General features: G+C 39.0%; 1 protein-coding gene across 2 annotated transcripts in view; it reads left to right on the forward strand.

The window, feature by feature from the left end:
• Positions 1–12,727, forward strand: part of synrg (synergin, gamma) — a gene marked incomplete at its 5' end in the record, with an annotated part of 48,018 nt that extends 35,291 nt beyond the window's left edge. For both annotated transcript variants that reach the window (XM_083887244.1, XM_083887245.1), the window contains 4 exons: positions 899–995; positions 1,947–2,095; positions 2,376–2,486; positions 10,824–12,727. In XM_083887244.1, coding sequence (XP_083743370.1) covers positions 899–995; positions 1,947–2,095; positions 2,376–2,486; positions 10,824–10,955 — 489 coding nt within the window. In that variant the 3' untranslated portion in view covers positions 10,956–12,727. The remainder of the gene's footprint in view (positions 1–898; positions 996–1,946; positions 2,096–2,375; positions 2,487–10,823) is intronic.
• Positions 12,728–17,299: the final 4,572 nt, after the last annotated feature.

A 17,299-nucleotide genomic window follows, 5' to 3' on the forward strand; every position in this document is an offset into this window, starting at 1 on the left:
CCACCGCTAACGCGCGTTTCCAAGACAGCTGACGCACGTGCAGCAATGTTTACGTGTGGCGGCGTCCCGGAGTCTGGGCACCGTTTACCAGTTAGCTCCGTTAGCTCCTTTAGCGTACCTGTGTACTGCGTATGTGTGCCTCCTGTTTTTAAAGTTTAGCGTTACTTTAGAGACTCATTTTAACAATCGGGAGTCGCGTAAACATGACGTCACCCGCGTCTTTTTCTGGTGAGTCGTCATGGAAACGCGTCATGTGCTAACGTGTGTTAACATTGATGCCGTAAACCGGCGTTGATGCCGTTAACCGCCGTTAGCGTCGTTGATGCCGTTAACCGCCGTTGACGCCGTTAACCCCCGTTAGCGCCGTTGATGCCGTTAACCCCTGTTAGTGCCGTTGATGCAGTTAACCCCTGTTAGCGCCGTTGACGTCGTTAACCTCCGTTAGCGCCGTTAACTGCCGCTAGCGCCGTTGACGCCGTTAACCGCTGTTGGCGTTAACGACAATAACGGCATTAATGTGTCCAGCACTAATTTATATGTACGCTATTCGTCGCTTGCTGTACGCAGCAGGCGGGAAAAAAAGCAACAAAACATTATTGCACTAATAACAACAGCAACAATAATAATCACATTTTTCAACAGAGTAAACATTTAAGATAAGGTAAATATCATAGAATGTGGTAAAATATTTAGAATAATAAAATATATATACGACAGTAGAAACGGGAGAAACCTTACTTTCTGATGTATCGGCGGGAAAAAAGGTGTGTTTTTGGATGCAGTCTCCACAGCAGAGGATATTTTTGTGACATAAGTAAATGTAGCCGGAGTTACAGTGAAACAGAGACAGTATTTAAACACCGAATAAGTCTTATTTTTTTTTCCTTCCCACACAAAGGTCATCACCAAAGCTAACAACACTCTGAACAGCATCAGCAGCTCGTCTGTCTGCACCGAGGTCATGCAGTCTGCTCAGGGCATGGAGTACCTGCTGGGTGAGGAAATGCCAAATCTTTCACACACACACACACACACACACACGAACAAGAATAAGATACGAGCTGATAAAGAACCTTTAAATCCTGGTTAATGCTCTACTCGGTGTGTGTGACATCAGGCCTCGTCCATGTGAAGAGCAGTGGAGCACATTTGTGTTTATATTGTATTGTATATTGTTGTTTTTATTGTTTTTTCCAGAGCCGATATTGATCATTGCTACTTATTGAGGCAGTTAATGGATATGCATTTACAGTAAAACGATGATAATCTGTGCCAAATTTTAACATTTCACAACATTAATGCGTTTCCACGGCGACTGACCGGAAAAAAGATGCGCGTGACGTCATGTTTACATGTGACTCCCGATTGCTAAAGGAGCTAACTGGTTGACGGTTACTTTAGAGACTCAAAATGAGTCTCTAAAGTAACGCAGTTTTTCATGCCGCGGGAACCGGAGTCCAAGCACCGTTTACCAGTTAGCTCCGTTAGCTGCGTTAGCTACTTTAGCACCCGTTAGCTGCACCTACAGTGGAACTTGAGAGGTCTGTTTATTAAAGGAAAAGAGCAGCGCTACAATTAACCAGCATACCTGTGTACTGCGTATGTGTGCGTATCTGTTTTTAGAGTTTAGCGTTACTTTAGAGACTAATTTTAACAATTGGGGAGTCGTGTAAACATGATATCACGCGTGTCTTTTTAACGGCGTTGACGTGTCTAGCACTGCATTTTACATGAAGTAAATGTCATAGACTTTAAGACTTATATTATTATTATTCTACCAAAGTCATTTTCTGGTAACATACTTTTCACTCACTTTTTAGCTACTTTAGCTACTGCAGGAGGCAAAGAGTTGCTGTGTTTGTGAATTTAGTATCAGAAAAGTGTCTTTATAACATGTTTTTATGATTTATTTAGTCATATTTATTTATTTTTGTTTCCCCCGTCAGGTGTGGTGGAGGTGTACCGCGTGACGCGCCGCGTGGAGCTGGGCATCAAGGCGACGGCGGTGAGCTCGGAGAAGCTGCAGCAGCTGCTGAAGGACATCAGCCGCGTGTGGAACAACCTGATGGGCTTCATGTCGCTGGTCAAGCTCGCTGTAAGATACTCACACACACACACACACACGCAAAATATAAAACACAAAACTGATGTTTTATTCATTTTATTTGTTACATTTATTCATTTGTATTTAGTTATCGATGTTTTTGCCGTAGCCTTGTATCACATAGACGTGTTTGTACTCAACGCAGGTACAAAAGTTCTCATTATAATAGAACGATGAAGGTCACTAACAAACAAACTGTGTGTCTGTGTGTGTGTGTGTGTGTGTGTGTGTCTGTGTGCGTGTGTGTGTGCGTGTGTGTGTGCGTGTGTAGCCTGATGAAATCTCGCTGGATTTCGCCTCCTGTGTTTTAAGACACGGCATCAAGAACGCCAAAGAGTTGGCCTGTGGAGTTTGTCTGCTCAACGTCGACGCTCGCAGCAAGGTCAGTATTAACACACACACACACACACACATTCTCGTACTTGCTGCATACTGACGACTGGGTAAAAAAATGCTGACAAATATGACAAATGTAAAAAAATTACAAATATCTACTTCATCAATGACATCGATATAGAACTACTTGGTGCAGTACCATAACATGTCTGCAGGTGGAGCCCCGGAGCAAAAAATGTGTGAAACACCAGGGCTGGAAAACGGGTTTTTGTTCCAAATTGAGCAGTATAGCATGTTTGAAACCTAAAAAAAAGTGATTTAAATGAAAACAAAGTGAGGACCTGCCAAAATGTCCTCATTTCGTAAAAATGACCTCACTTTGTTGGTTAAAAACCCATCACTGGTCCTCAGTATGCCTCAACTACAAGAAACACACACACACACTTGTAAATACTGTAGGGCTGCAACGATTAATGGATTATTAAATGATGACTAGTTTTCTAACCCTTTAACACCGAGCACGTCGCAGACGACACTTTGCTTTACCGTAATTTACACGACTGTTCCAGCGGTTTCTGAAAGCTGAGAAGTTGCACGTCGAAGTCAACGTGTGGTTATTACGGTAATTTCACTCGCGCTGTTGCAGGAAGAGAGGAGATGGTTTCAATTGTTTTTATTAAGACTGTTTTTGGACATTTTAAACATGTTTTCATGTGCAACTACAGTGTTTTTCTGTATAAATAAAATGCTCTTCTTCATTTTAAATTGTTAGTACACCATTCTAACATTCAGTAAATTGTAAATAACTGCCAGATATTGAAAGTTATTCTGTATTATTGGTATTTTCCGCCCCCTTTATGATTAAAATAAGCACAAAAATAGATATTTTGATGTTTTTAAAGGTGTTAAAGGGTTAAGTGGTTTGAATTTTTAATAAATTGTTAATTAAAACGAGTTATGTGATCGATATCAACAAAGAAATCCTTCATACTGAATCATTTCAACATTTTTATTGACAAAACGATGACTCAAGACAATAATCGACAGATTAATCGGTTTCAAAAATAATCCAGAGTTGCAGCCCTAAAATAACATTAATAATTTTTTCGTTGTCATAACCGCTGACATTTCTTTGACTTTGCCACATTTTGCAGAAAAAAGAAGAGAGCACACTCGGACGTCTGTTTAAACGAGTATGAGACAAACAGAATTTTATTCTCCCTTACTCACATTGGGAGCCTTTGGGGTGGCGGTGGGGGTGGAGCCTATTTTTTTTTCCACGTACGAGCCCAGCGGGCGGCCAAAGTGACACGGATTTACGAGTTCCCACTGCTCCTCTCTCTCACGGATGAACGCTTATCAGACTTAAGGCTACATCCACGTTACTCGACGTCTGCTCGCTCACACTTTTCTCATTCTCACCTCCTGAAAGCCTCTCGTCAACTCGACTAACTCAGTTTAGACTGCAGCCCAAATCTGATTTGTAAGCATATCTGATCAAAATCTGATCTTCCTGACCAACTTGTTTACATTGTGTATTGCAAGCGATCAGATCTGATCTTTGCGTGTCCATGTTGACATCGTTTAGTCTAGATTTCCACGTGGATTTCTACAGTTTCATGAAAAACACGTATTCTAAACACGTCCCTAATGGTTAAACTATTGCCCTGCACTAAAGGAACACTTATTGTTCTATCTGTGTTTGACTTCCTGTCCAGCTCTTGCTGAATTCTGCTGAATTAAAGCATCGCGTTCCGTCAGGAGCAACAGACTGACGGAAAAAACGACGAAGCAAGCGGAGTCGACGGAAGCTGAGACTTTGGTCCAATTCCAATTCCTTTCTTAACCCTCAAGCTCAACCCTTAATCTTAACTGGCCCTCAATACTAAGTGTTGAGGGTTATTTTGTCACTTAGAAATTGGACACCCCTTAAATGCAGATACGTCTTCAGACTGTAGGGGGCAGAATAACGCGAAAGCTGCGTCCAGTCTGTCAACTCTAATCCATAATATGGGCCTACACTAAGATAATACAATGGTTTTCATCATTTTTATATCTCTATTAACAAAGAAAATACTTCATTTGTATCGTACTCGTTTCTCTGCTTTCGGCGCCATCTTTGTTATGTGAAAACACGCAATGCATTCTGGGTAGCCCTTGCTCCCAAGGGTGGTCTCGGAAAATCTCAATATTGAGGGCGATACAGCCCTTAAACTTGGCCCTCAACTTCATTTTTCTGAGAATCGGGACAGCACTTGCACTAGAGGGAGCGCATTTTTGAGATTGAGGGTTAAGATTGAGGATTAAGCAAGGAATTGGAATTCACCCTTTGACTGAAGTGGACACGTTTCACTTGCGATGCAGCGACGGAAATGCATTCAGTGGAATCCCAAAAATCCTATCCAACGTTCAGATTGAAGCAGATCTCGAATCGCATTCGAAACCACCTCCGTATGTGGTTTTAATCCGCTTTGGAAAGATCAGCTCTTGTGTGTTTTCTTTTTTTAGCTCTTTGGACTGACAAAAAAAAACAACCTGGATATAAAAATCCGATTTGGGCTGTAGTCAAAACAAAGTTTCACCTCCTTGTCGGTTCTCGTTCACTGTTTTTCATTTAATGTGTTTTCAGATGTTTTGAAATTGGTCACAGATTACTTCTAAAATGGAGCAGAAACCCGTCAATGAAGTGAGAACACAGTAACGTGGATGTAGCCTGAGAACATCTGGTAACCGATAGGAAGCGTCAGCCAAAATCGCTCAGAAAGTGACTGTTCGCCGAGTCCCCACCTCCTCAGATGTCGTCCATCTGTCACATGCTGTAAAGTTAGATCAACACAGCTGCTTCGTTCTTTCTCAGTATTTTAGGTTTTAGGGAGCGTCCGTTTCTGTTTCTCCTTCAGTGTTTGCAGAGAGTTGCTTCTTCGCGTTACATGTCTGCTTCAGCCTTGCATCCCCGTTTCTATAATCTTGGATTCTTTGAGCGATGGTTTTGTTTTTGGGTTTGTATGTCTGTTTTTTAATTGTCGTTTTTCTTCTTCTTCAACAAAAAAAACAAATTACACGTTAAATTGTCGCAGTCATAAAATGTTGTAGTATGGGAAATAAATCCGACCCAATGTGGGTTTGCGTTGAGGGTTTAAAATTTCAGCTTTAAAGGTGCATTATGTAATAAATCTAAAGCAACTGGCCATAAAATCCTCCTAATATGTCACAGAGACTCAGGAATAATGTTCATATAACAAACTGAACTCACCAACAACAACAGTACAGACAAAATATTTGCATTAAAAAAAATATTTTACAGACTGTAAATCATGTTTATGTTTTGAAATCATGTTTTGCCGTCATGTGGCGCCACCTACCGCCGTGTACCAATCATTGCAGTCAGTAGAGTCTCAGCTGCCGAGCAACCACGGGTTGCCAGTTACGTCAGAAAACGAAACCTAAAAGACCTCGGTGTTTTGAATTTGAATGTAGTAACCGTTTTTGGCCACATTCTTACATATGGCACCTTTAAAAACCCAGTCAAGTTCAGAATATACAGCCTCAAAGCACAACGTACTGAAGTAATTACCACGTGGTCCAGCAGAGGGCGCTCTGAGCTCAGCTTAACCTTAGATTTGTTTTTTAATTCCTTTCTTGACCCATTACAAAAATAAAACGGGTTGTTTTTTTATGACAACAAAGCTTCTGAAAAGGGTTATTTGGACATATTTTTGCGGTTTTAAATGTAAGCTAGTGATTTACAGGCGAGGAACGCAATTCGTTTTTTCAAGTGACTGAGAGTATGGTGTCATTTTTGTGCCACGTTGTTGATCGCGGGCACAATTCTGTTTTGCAATTGCATATTTTACGCAACAATAAACAAATAATACTTGATATAGTCATTCGCGTTCGCACAATGTGGCCCGAGAGTCAGTGATTGAGTACGAACGCACTATGTGGCACCGAAATAACGCCATACAAGAGAAGTAATGAATACGATTGTCATGTTTGCGATGACACGTGAAATCAACGTTTATTGTTGTGGAAAATTGTAGATGACGACGTTTCACGTAAGCGCGGATTATATCGCACGAAAGTGCAGAAAGTATCCGCGTTGTTGAAGAAAAGGGTTTTGGCGAGATGCTTTTTCACGTAACAACCTGCCCAAACCCTGAGATCATCCAGCTTTGGTTTCCAACACTGTGGGAAAATAAACCAGGCTGGATAAACCTGAATATGCTGGAGAGGTGCCTCGTGTCTAGTTACGGTTGCTGAGGTGTTATTAGAATAAATAAATAATAATAATAATAATAAAATCACTGTTTGGAGGTGGGGTTTGGCAAACTGTCGATGCAGAACAAGAAAGTCTCCCGGCAATGACGAGAAGAAAGCGAGATAATAAAGTGAGAGAAGGGAAGTGTCACTTTGGCTCCTCTGGGTCGAGTCTCACACTCTGGGATTTGGCTCTTCAAGGTCACACGGGGTCGTCGCTTTGTCTTGGAAGGGGTTTCATTTTCTCCTCTGTCGCCTCGGTGACCTCTGACCTCGCAGCTAACAACCACGGGTGTTTGCTCTCGGTGCTGAATCACTCTGCTTCCTCCTCCTCATCCTCTTCCTCCTCCTCTTCCTCTTCTACTGGGGCTGTGATTTTCATGGATGTACCAGTGCGGTACCTGTTCAATGTGGCCCTGAGTACGTCACCTGAATTCTGTCAGATGAACACAGTATCCGTCGGTGCTGCTCTCTTGCAGATAATATCCTTATCCGAACGACGCCACAGTTGGAGCTGCACACACTGGTGCCACTTAATAAGTCGACCTACCGAGTTTGAAGCATATCGAGCAAACCGTGGGACAGTTAGACGAGGAGCAGCCAGACGAACGCACTGAAAAATAAAATTGGTTCGGAAAATGAAAAATTGATTCTCAGTTGGAACCAAAAAAAAAAGTTCCTTAAGCACCATGAGATCATCAGTGTCATATTCTAGGTTAGAGGAAGGAGAGGAAGTGCGCAGATTTCGCCGGAGTAACGTCCTCCCACTTTGCCAGAACAGAACACCAGAACCTGAAAACACCAAGTGAACCCAGCATTACTTTTACTAGCTCTCATGCGCTGGAGTTTAGAACGTTCAACGAATGATACCATTGAGTATTTTGTTTTTAATTTTATCATTTTTTGCTAGAAATTACCATTCCTAGGTTTAAGGGCCTTTCTGCGTGGAGTTAGCGTGTCCTTTTTAGAGAGTTCTCCAGTTTTCTCCCACTGTCCAAAAATAAAGCAATATGGGAATTAGGTCAATTGGACACTCTAAACCAGGGGTTCTCAAAGTTGTGATACCTGAGGGCCAATTTAGGAACCCAACGTTGGACTGAGGAAAAAAAAAAGGGAAAAAAAACTAAATAATTCCCATTTGTAATAATTTTAATGACCAGATTGCAGTTCTACAGTTTACACTTATTGGTCTGTATCCAGTAATGTCCAATAAACATTTAACAAGCTTAAAACTATCAACTGTAATTAATTGCGGGCTGCCAGAAATGTGTCTGCGGGCCGACATTGGCCCCCGGGCCGCACTTTGAGAACCAGCGCTCTAAATTGACCGTAGATGTGAGAGTGAGAGAGTGGATGGTCGGCTATATGTGACCTTGTGATGAACTGGTCTCCAGAAGATGGATGAATGGATGGATGGACGGATGGACGGTCCCTGCATATACACCCAGATTTACCGACCCTGTGGTTTGGTGGACAGCGCGGCGGCGACGGCGGTGGCTCTGATTTGTCTCTCAGCTCCTCGGCCGAGGCCAGATGGTTCGTTCCGGGGAAAGATAGAAGCTCAGCGAGAGGCAGGGAGTCTGTGAGCAGATGTAGCTTCTGTGTTAGTCATAAACAGAGAGAGAGAGAGAGAGAGAGCGACCTGAACACACACTCTCACCTCTGTGTGTGTGTGTGTGTGTGTGTACACACAGCTTTGTTTTGTCTCTGTGCCACCAGCATGAGATTAATAACCCATCTTTTAATTAGCTTTTTGGCAGAGCCTCGGTGTTGAGAACGCAAGTGGAGAATAGTGAAAAAAGCTCAGAGGATAATGAAGCTTCGGCTTCAGCTCGCTCCGCCGATCGTTTGCTTTGTCCTTTCAGCGAAGAGCCGCTGATTTGTTTTCAAGCAAAGGTGCAGAAGAGCGCACGTGTTGACGCACTTTAAACAATTTGGCAATTCGTGCCAAATGGAAATGATTTCAACTGCTTGCGAGACTCTGAACATGAACATGAACACACTCACCTCTGCGTCAGAGGGTTAATCACATGTAGAGATGAGCTGATATCACGAGCTGCTGCACATGCAACTATTCCATTATTCATTGTTTACTAAATGAATCCTCGACTATTTTCTTAATCCATTAATTAATCTGTTTTTTTCAAAGATTTAAACAAAGTTTTTGATTTTCCTGCCTCTTAAATGTGAATATTTATACATACAAAAATCATTTTTGAATCAATATATAATATAGTATTCAATATAATATATATTATCAATGCAACAGCCTTTAACAGCCTATATATAATAATATATATATTATATTATTATTACATTATTATTGCGTTATTCATTATTGTGTGTGTGTGTGTGTGTGTGTGTGTGTGTGTGTGGGAGGCTATGATTCACCGCTCATGACTCATTCCTTCTCTCTCTCTTTGGCTTCAGCTCCACGATTTGATTTCACCAGGGATGAAAAACTCTTAAACTGCACACAGGTGGCGCTACAGCGAGGCACATATTCGACCACTTACTTGCTACAAAAATGTTGTTCGCATTTATTTTAGTCAGAATAATTGTCATGGAAAATTTAGCCAAGTCCTGACAAACGTTAATGGTGCGTTCCATTTGTACTCGGAACTTGACATATTCAAAAGTTTTTGTGCACAAAACACCACATGTTTTGGTGCTGCTAACAACGGCTAGCCCGAGATGTCCCCATACTAGCCTATGTCAAATTTTGGACAATGAAAAAAAAAACATACAAAAGTATGACTTTTTTGTCAAATTTTGAATGACATACTAAAGTAGGACTTTTTTTTGTCAAATTCTTGCAGAAAAATGTTTGTCAAATTTTGGACAATTTCTTTTGTCAAATTTTGGACAATTTCTTTTGTCAAATTTTGGACAACGTATTTTTTTTTACTTTTTTGTCAAATTTTGAACTACATACAAAAGTAGAACTCTTTTGTCAAATTGTGGGAAAAAATGTTTGTCAAATTTTTAACAATTTTTTTTTGTCAAATTTTGGACGACATAAAGTATGACTTTTTTGTCAAATTTTTAATAACATACAAAAGTAGGACTTTTTTGTCAGATTTTTGACACATTTATTTTTTACAACTTTTTTGCCAAATTTTGAGCGACACTAAAGTAGGACTTTTTTGTCAAATTTTGGACAAAAATGTTTTTGTCAAATTTTGGACGACATACTAAAGTATAATTTTTTTTGTCAAATACTGGACAAATTTATTATTTTTTTACTTTTTTGCCAAATTTTGAACGACACTAAAGTAGGACTTTTTTGTCAAATTTTGGACAAAAATGTTTTTGTCAAATTTTGGACGACATACTAAAGTATAATTTTTTTTGTCAAATACTGGACAAATTTATTATTTTTTTACTTTTTTGCCAAATTTTGAACGACACTAAAGTAGGACTTTTTTGTCAAATTTTGGACAAAAATGTTTTTGTCAAATTTTGGACAAAAATGTTTTTGTCAAATTTTGGACGACATACTAAAGTATAATTTTTTTTGACAAATACTGGACAAATTTATTATTTTTTTACTTTTTTGCCAAATTTTGAACGACACTAAAGTAGGACTTTTTTGTCAAATTTTGGACAAAAATGTTTTTGTCAAATTTTGGACGACATACTAAAGTATAATTTTTTTTGTCAAATACTGGACAAATTTATTATTTTTTTACTTTTTTGTCAAATTTGAAAAAAAAATGTTTTTGTCAAAAATTGTACAATTTATGTTTGTCAAATTTTGGACACATTTATTTGGGATGTTTTTGTCAAATTTTTAACTTTTTTTTTAAACTTTTTTGTCAAATTTTGAACGACTTACTAATACTAATTGACATACTCGAGACCTACTAATGGACTGGAGATTTCTTTGGGTCCCTAAAATCAAATTTTTATCAGAATTTTTCCCTAAACTTGCTCTTGTCACAATGTATCTTGTGATTTGGGTCACGACAATAGTTTGCCATCTTCAACAAGTGGTCAGTGGTGTCACCATCGAGGAAATATTTAACATGTTAATGTCAGAATATCAGAATTGAGACATTTTTACATCAAAAAGTCTCATTTTTCATTCGGTTGTCTAACATTTCGCCCGTTCACCTTTTGACAGGCGTTCAACTCGGAGACGGACAACTTCAAGCTGCTGTACGGTGGACACCAGTATCACGCCAGCTGTGCTAATTTCTGGATTAACTGTGTGGAGCCAAAACCCCCAGGTCTCATCCTGCCTGACCTGCTCTGAGCTGCTGCTGCCATGGCAACAAGACACTGGGCTGATCATGGTCAGATGAGTGGAGCAGTGACGGTGGCGCTGTTTTTGGACGGAAATCAGAAAAGGAGGAAACAGAACTTTAAAAAAAAGTCACTGGATTCCCGCTGTATTTATTTGTCTTTTATTCTGAAACCCCACAGGATTCCCCCTCTGTATTTATTTGTCTTTTATTCTGAAAATCCAGAGTCTGGGAGGCGACGTCTGAGTCACAGTTTTAAACTTCTCAGATCAATCATCTCGTAAACTGTTTTTTCATCTTCAAACAGGCGGCGTGAAGGCAGGGACCGTCTGCAAATGACAACATTGTTAAGAAAGTGAACTCGAAACATATCCTTGAAATGCTAAGAAGTTATGTTGATATTTAGGTAAATGTCTCCCGTGTTTGTTACAACGCCACCTACTGTTTCAAGCCCTGGATTGCTTGATGTACCTAGACTAGGACGACACAGGACAAATGTCCAGTCTTAATTACTATCGGTTTTGTGTACACTGTCCACTCTCTCCGCCGTTGACGTAAGAATTTTTGAATTATCATTCAAAAATGTGTCTTTTTTACCTTCACCGAAGGTCTGTAAAATTCCCAGACGTTATGAAAAACTATAGACGTTGTTAAAACATAATTTTGTTTTCCCGATTTTGCAATTTGTGGACGGTCCATGCCTTCGCTAGGATGTCAAATGAGGCTGTATCTGTCTCTCTACTAAAATCACATCAACAACGACCTCACACGTGCGTAGCTAAACCCTAATGGTTGCTGAATCTACTGCCCCCTGTGGTCAAACACCAGCTACTGCATTTGAATTTGGACGTAGACTTTCTCGAGTTCTTTGAATGCCATAACGCAACTATACGGGACAAAAACCGCGGATTATTGAAAATAAAATGATACGTTAAGCGTTTGGTCGTCAACAACGCTCGTTCTCATCGGTTAGCGTCGGAAAATCACTCGGATAAAATAGACCACAATCCGACAGTCGCAATTTCGCCGTCAATCTGCGTTTATTTGGTTCCGATAATTCACAGTGGATTATTGTCTTATGTGCGTTAAAGTTCACACTCTGCCGTCCCAGACTCCTCCCCCCTTTCTACGGAGCTGCCTCTTCGTCGCGATAAAGTGCTGTGTCCGATGTTTGACATTGGGGGCGGAGTTAGCCTCAGAAGGAGGGGTTTAAATGCATGTCAACACGTTTTTTTTTGTTATTTTTCCCACAGATTTCACATCCCGGCCTCCGTAAATATTATATTTAACATCCATGGTGTTATTGTTGTTACCTTTTAAAAAAAAAAAAAAAAAAAAATTGCGTGAATATCGTGAAAAAACTCGCACAGCTCGGCTGTGATCGTTAACTAAAGAATAATCTAATTTCAGTCGCTGGTATTTTGAAGTTTTCACTTGTGCAATATCATAAAAAAACACTGGAGGGCGACATGTTGGAGAACATTTTACGTAGTTTTTTACGCTTTTTCCTGCTTTCGCGTCTCTTTATTTCCCGCTAAAACAGAGCTGTCGCAGCATCACAAGCCTTTTATCGTACTTGATTTACGCTTTTTTTTTTTCTCCCTGTGACCTTTGACCCTCGCTGCTGAGCTGGAATTTTCTGAACTTTAACTGCGTCTGAATGTCTTTTGCACTGTCGGCTCGTTGAAGTTTTATTATTATTTTTCCGTCGTCGTGTTTTTCTGTTTTTTTTTTCTTTCTGCATCTATAACTGAAAAGTCTGGAAGAATTGTGACTGTGATTCTGCTGCAGCACTTTTGTTTGTTTGTGTACGACAGTTTCCTGCTGTCGACTGAATGTCATGTAAATTAATAAATAAATAAATACTTATGTGTTAAGAGTTCAACTGTCTGGAGGTTATTATGTGACTTTGTATTATCACGTTGAATTTGGAAGTTACTGGAATATACAAGTATTGACGTTTACGAGGTTTCTTGAATGCATCTCCAGCTAAATCTATAAATCCTGTTGCTACTTGTTCAGTACTGCAAACACGATTTATGTATTTTCAGGATATGGGAAGATTTTTTTCTGATCTGTTTTCACCCGATTTTTGAGGGGTCTGTTTTTACGTAAAAAAAATAAAAATGCATAAATACATAGAGCTAAAAAAAACATTTATTAACTATAATATGACGTTTTTGTCCAATTTTGGACCAAAAATTGTTTTTCAAATAAATTGTCAAATTTTGGACGACATAATATAGTATGACATTTTTGTCAAATTTTGTACAAAATATGTTTTGTCAAATTTTGGACCCAAAAATGTCAAAAATGTTTTTCAGATTTTGGACGACAAACTTTAGTATGACATTTTTTAACTAAAAAATGTTCCCTTTTTTAAAAAATTTTGGACAACATACTTGGACAACACTTTTGGACCAAAAATTGGGCGATTTCGTACGACAAAAAAAAATGTTGGGCTCTATTTTTAGATTTTTGTTTTCTGGTTCATTCAAATGTAGTTCTTTTTGCAACCAACAGAGTCTGGTGGCTCACTGCTACTTCCAGGCTTCACTTGTCAAGCCCAAATGCAATGTCCAATTTTAAATACAGTCTGTGGTGAAAATATCACCAGGAAGATTAAAAAACAAGACAAAAAAAATAAATGGAAAAAAAAAATAGAAATAAAATAATAGACATTTTATTCAAGCAGAGTGATTTTTCAAAGATTTTAATTCCACCATCTTATGAAATAATTTGTCAGAATTCAGACAAAAACCTTTTCTCCACTAAACTTTAAATTTTTTAAAACGCATCACACTCAAAAGGTCCAGTGTGTAAGATTTAGTGACATCTAATGGTGAGACTGCAGATTGCAACACACACAAGAGTTCTGCACTCACTCTACAAGAACTACGGTGGCCTTCACAGACCAGAAAGGATGTTTTTATTGGTGTAGTTATCTTTTGTTCAAAAACAAACGCTGTGGTTTGTTCATGTTACTGTAGAAACATGGTGGCACAAAATGGCCGCCTCTGTAAAGGAAGACCTGAGCCTCACTTATGTGTTTTTTTTTATTCTTAGGCTACGAAAACCAAACATTTTTTGTTTTAAAGCAATTTTACATCCATGCTAACGTATTAGGTAGTTTATTCAGTTTTAAAACTCCTCCTTTAAAACTCCTACTTTACAGACTGGACCTTTAAATCATTGTGGCAGAAAAGCGTTGAAAAAGTCGACTCTGCTGCGTCGTGATGCGTTCACTGTCCGTGACAGCACGGGAAATTCAGCTGAAACTTGTTTGTTTGTTTTTGAAACATAATTTTAGAAATTTAAAGGCGTTTTTTTTGTTGTTGTTTTTTAAATGTTTTTTCAAGAATGTTTTCAAATTTTGGACGACATACTATAGTATGATGTTTTCGTCAAATTTTGGACCCAAAAATTTTTTTTCAAAAAAATTGTCCAATTTTGGACAACATACTATAGTATGACGTTTTTGTCAAATTTTGAAACAAAACATTTTTTCCAAAAATGTTTTAAAATTTTGGACAACATACCAAAAGTATGATGTTTTTGTCAAATTTTGGATCAAATTTTCATTTTTTTATTATTTTTCAAATGTTGTACGACACACTATAGTATGACGTTTTTGTCAAATTTTGGACCCAAAAAAATTGTCACATTTTTTAATTACAAAAGTTTCACTACGTTTGTTTAATTGTGTTGTGACATACAGAAACTTTACGGTAATTACTGACGAGTGCTTTTTCTCATGCGCAGCAGAGTGAAAAGTTTCAATGAACTGGGAAAGAACTTTCTGGAACTAACAGACAGACTAACAGATTCTCTCAAAAGTTACCGCTTCCCTTCAGGTGACAGAATTATTTTTATTATTTTTTAAATACAGCACTACAAACACACAGTGTGGTCACAGGACGAACAGTCGACCCTGTGTTACACAGGAGCTTCCCCTAAACCTCCACGTAAAGCCTTAAACAGGCAGATATAATAAGCATCTTTAATGAAATTAAAGTGCGCTATAACCCCAACTAACTACCCGTTAGTCTGTATACGTTGTTTTTCCTGTACATTTTTTTTTTCTTAAATGCTACCATGAAGTCAGAGCATGCTGCTGCTCTTACACCAAAAGATTAAACCAGACCACAAGACCACCACAAGACGCCACGTCAGGAAAACCACTTCAGTCACATGACCGGAGACTCCGGGTCGCCCTCCACTGGAACCAGGGATGGGTATCATCATTAGGATATTTTTTTTTTTTTTTTTAATACGGACACTGCTTATTGATACCGATACGTATCAATACTTGTCTATAAAGTGGTGCTGAGGATACGCAACTTCTTAGCTCACCACCAGGGGGCGGAGTCTGCCATTTAAACCAACGATCTCCACTGTAAATATATCTTTTTTTTTTTACGATAAACTTGGCAACAGTCTTGAGAGAAGTTCTCAAAAGTGATGCTAACAGTGTCTTAGGTTGGTAGCTACATGTGACTTTTTGCTAGTTTTACCCCCACTTACTCACAATTGAATTTTTACATATGTTACACGCCACTTAATTCGCGCTAAATTTAGCAAAGAGAGCCAAAACTTCCTGCCGCAGTTCTGTTAGCGGCAGCAGAAATGTTAGCTTTACGAAAGTAATACAAACATGATAAGTAATTGTTTGTTCGTGGGGGTTGCTAGTGTTTACTTCTTTTTTTTTACATTTAAGTCGAAACATTTGTGCTAAAATTTAGCAAACTACCTAATGCTTATCTGCTACACATCTGTTAGCAGCAGCAGAAACGCTAGCTTTGCTAAAGAAGTAAAAACGTGTTGCCTTGCCTGATGTTAGCCTATTAGACTTTTACATTCACAAGTGTTTTTCTTGGGGTTGCTAGTGTTTACTTACTTACTTTTTTAACATAAATACGTCACTTTATTTGTGCTAACTTTTGCAAACTTACAAACACTTATCTGCTACACTTTTGTTAGCAGCAGCAGCAATCTTACCTGTGCTAAACTTGTTAGCAAAGAGAGCCCAAACTTCCTAACGCTTATCTGCTACACTTCTGTTAGCAGCAGCAGGAATGTTGTCTTATTAAACTTTTACATTCACAGGTGTTTCTCATGGAGTTGCTACCGTTTACTTACAACAAAATGCTTTACATATACGTTACTTTATTAACGCTAAATTTAGCAAAGAGAGCCCAAACTTTTAGCAAACATTTATCCACTGCATTTCAGCAGCAGAAATGTTAGCTTTGTTAAAGCTTTGCCTCACTTTTACAGTTTTGTTTGTGTGGTTTGTTTGTGTGGTTTGCTCGTGTTTACTAGCTAACTACATTTTTTAACATACATGTCGCTGCATTTGTGCCAAATTTAGAAAAGATAGCATGAACCTTCTCGGGCTTTATTATGGCAGAAGATTAAGAAAACGGCACAACATCACACATAATGCTTGATGCTAGCAAATGCTAGCAAAATGTGTTAGGATTTTCTGATTTCCAGCTGTTCTAAGGTAGGATACATATCGATAGCGGAATTGTTTGTTTTTGGACGCCTATTGATACTTGGGTTGTGACCAATGAGCAACTTGTACCGATTTAGTACAGGTTCTCGATACCCATCCCGACGTCAGCTTTGTTTTATCGGTAAAATTAGTTGCTAGCGTTTATTTGCAAAGACATGTTTTACTTCATTTGCGCTAAGACACGCAAATTTACGTCGCTTTTCGGGCCGCAAAGAGAATATTTCTGTTAGCAGCAGCAGAAATGTTAGCTTTGTTAAAGCTTTGCCTCACTTTTACAGTATTGTTTGCGTGGTTTGCTCGTGTTTACTAGCTAACTACATTTTTAACATACAAGTCGCTGCATTTGTGCTAAATTTGGAAAAGATAGCATGAATCACACATAATGCTTGACGCTAACAAATGCTAGCAAAACGTGTTAGGATTTTCCGATTTCCAGCTGTTCTAAGGTAGGATACATATCGATAGCGGAATTGTTTGTTCGGACGCCTATTGATACTTGGGTCGTGACCAATGAGCAACTGGTACCAGTTCAGTACTGGTTCTCGATACCCATCCCTAACTGGAACTGGATCAAAAGACCAGAACATCAGACCAGAACAGATCTTGTTTTATCCTTTGGTCCAAAGGATCCTGTGCTTAAAGTGGATTTCGCTCCCACTCAAAGACGAAATAGAGGCGACCGGCTGGATGACCAACAATCGCCATCGACAACCAGCGTTTGGTTCCACTCCCTTTTGTCCACGTACACCGACATCCGTAAAAAATACGCATCTCGCAGATCTACACTCGCGCACGTTCCACGTCCAGAACGAAAGACGTAAACCCCACGTCCGCCTC

Source organism: Microchirus variegatus (assembly GCF_963457635.1).
Source record: "Microchirus variegatus genome assembly, chromosome: 3".
Classification (NCBI taxonomy): Eukaryota; Metazoa; Chordata; class Actinopteri; order Pleuronectiformes; family Soleidae; genus Microchirus; species Microchirus variegatus.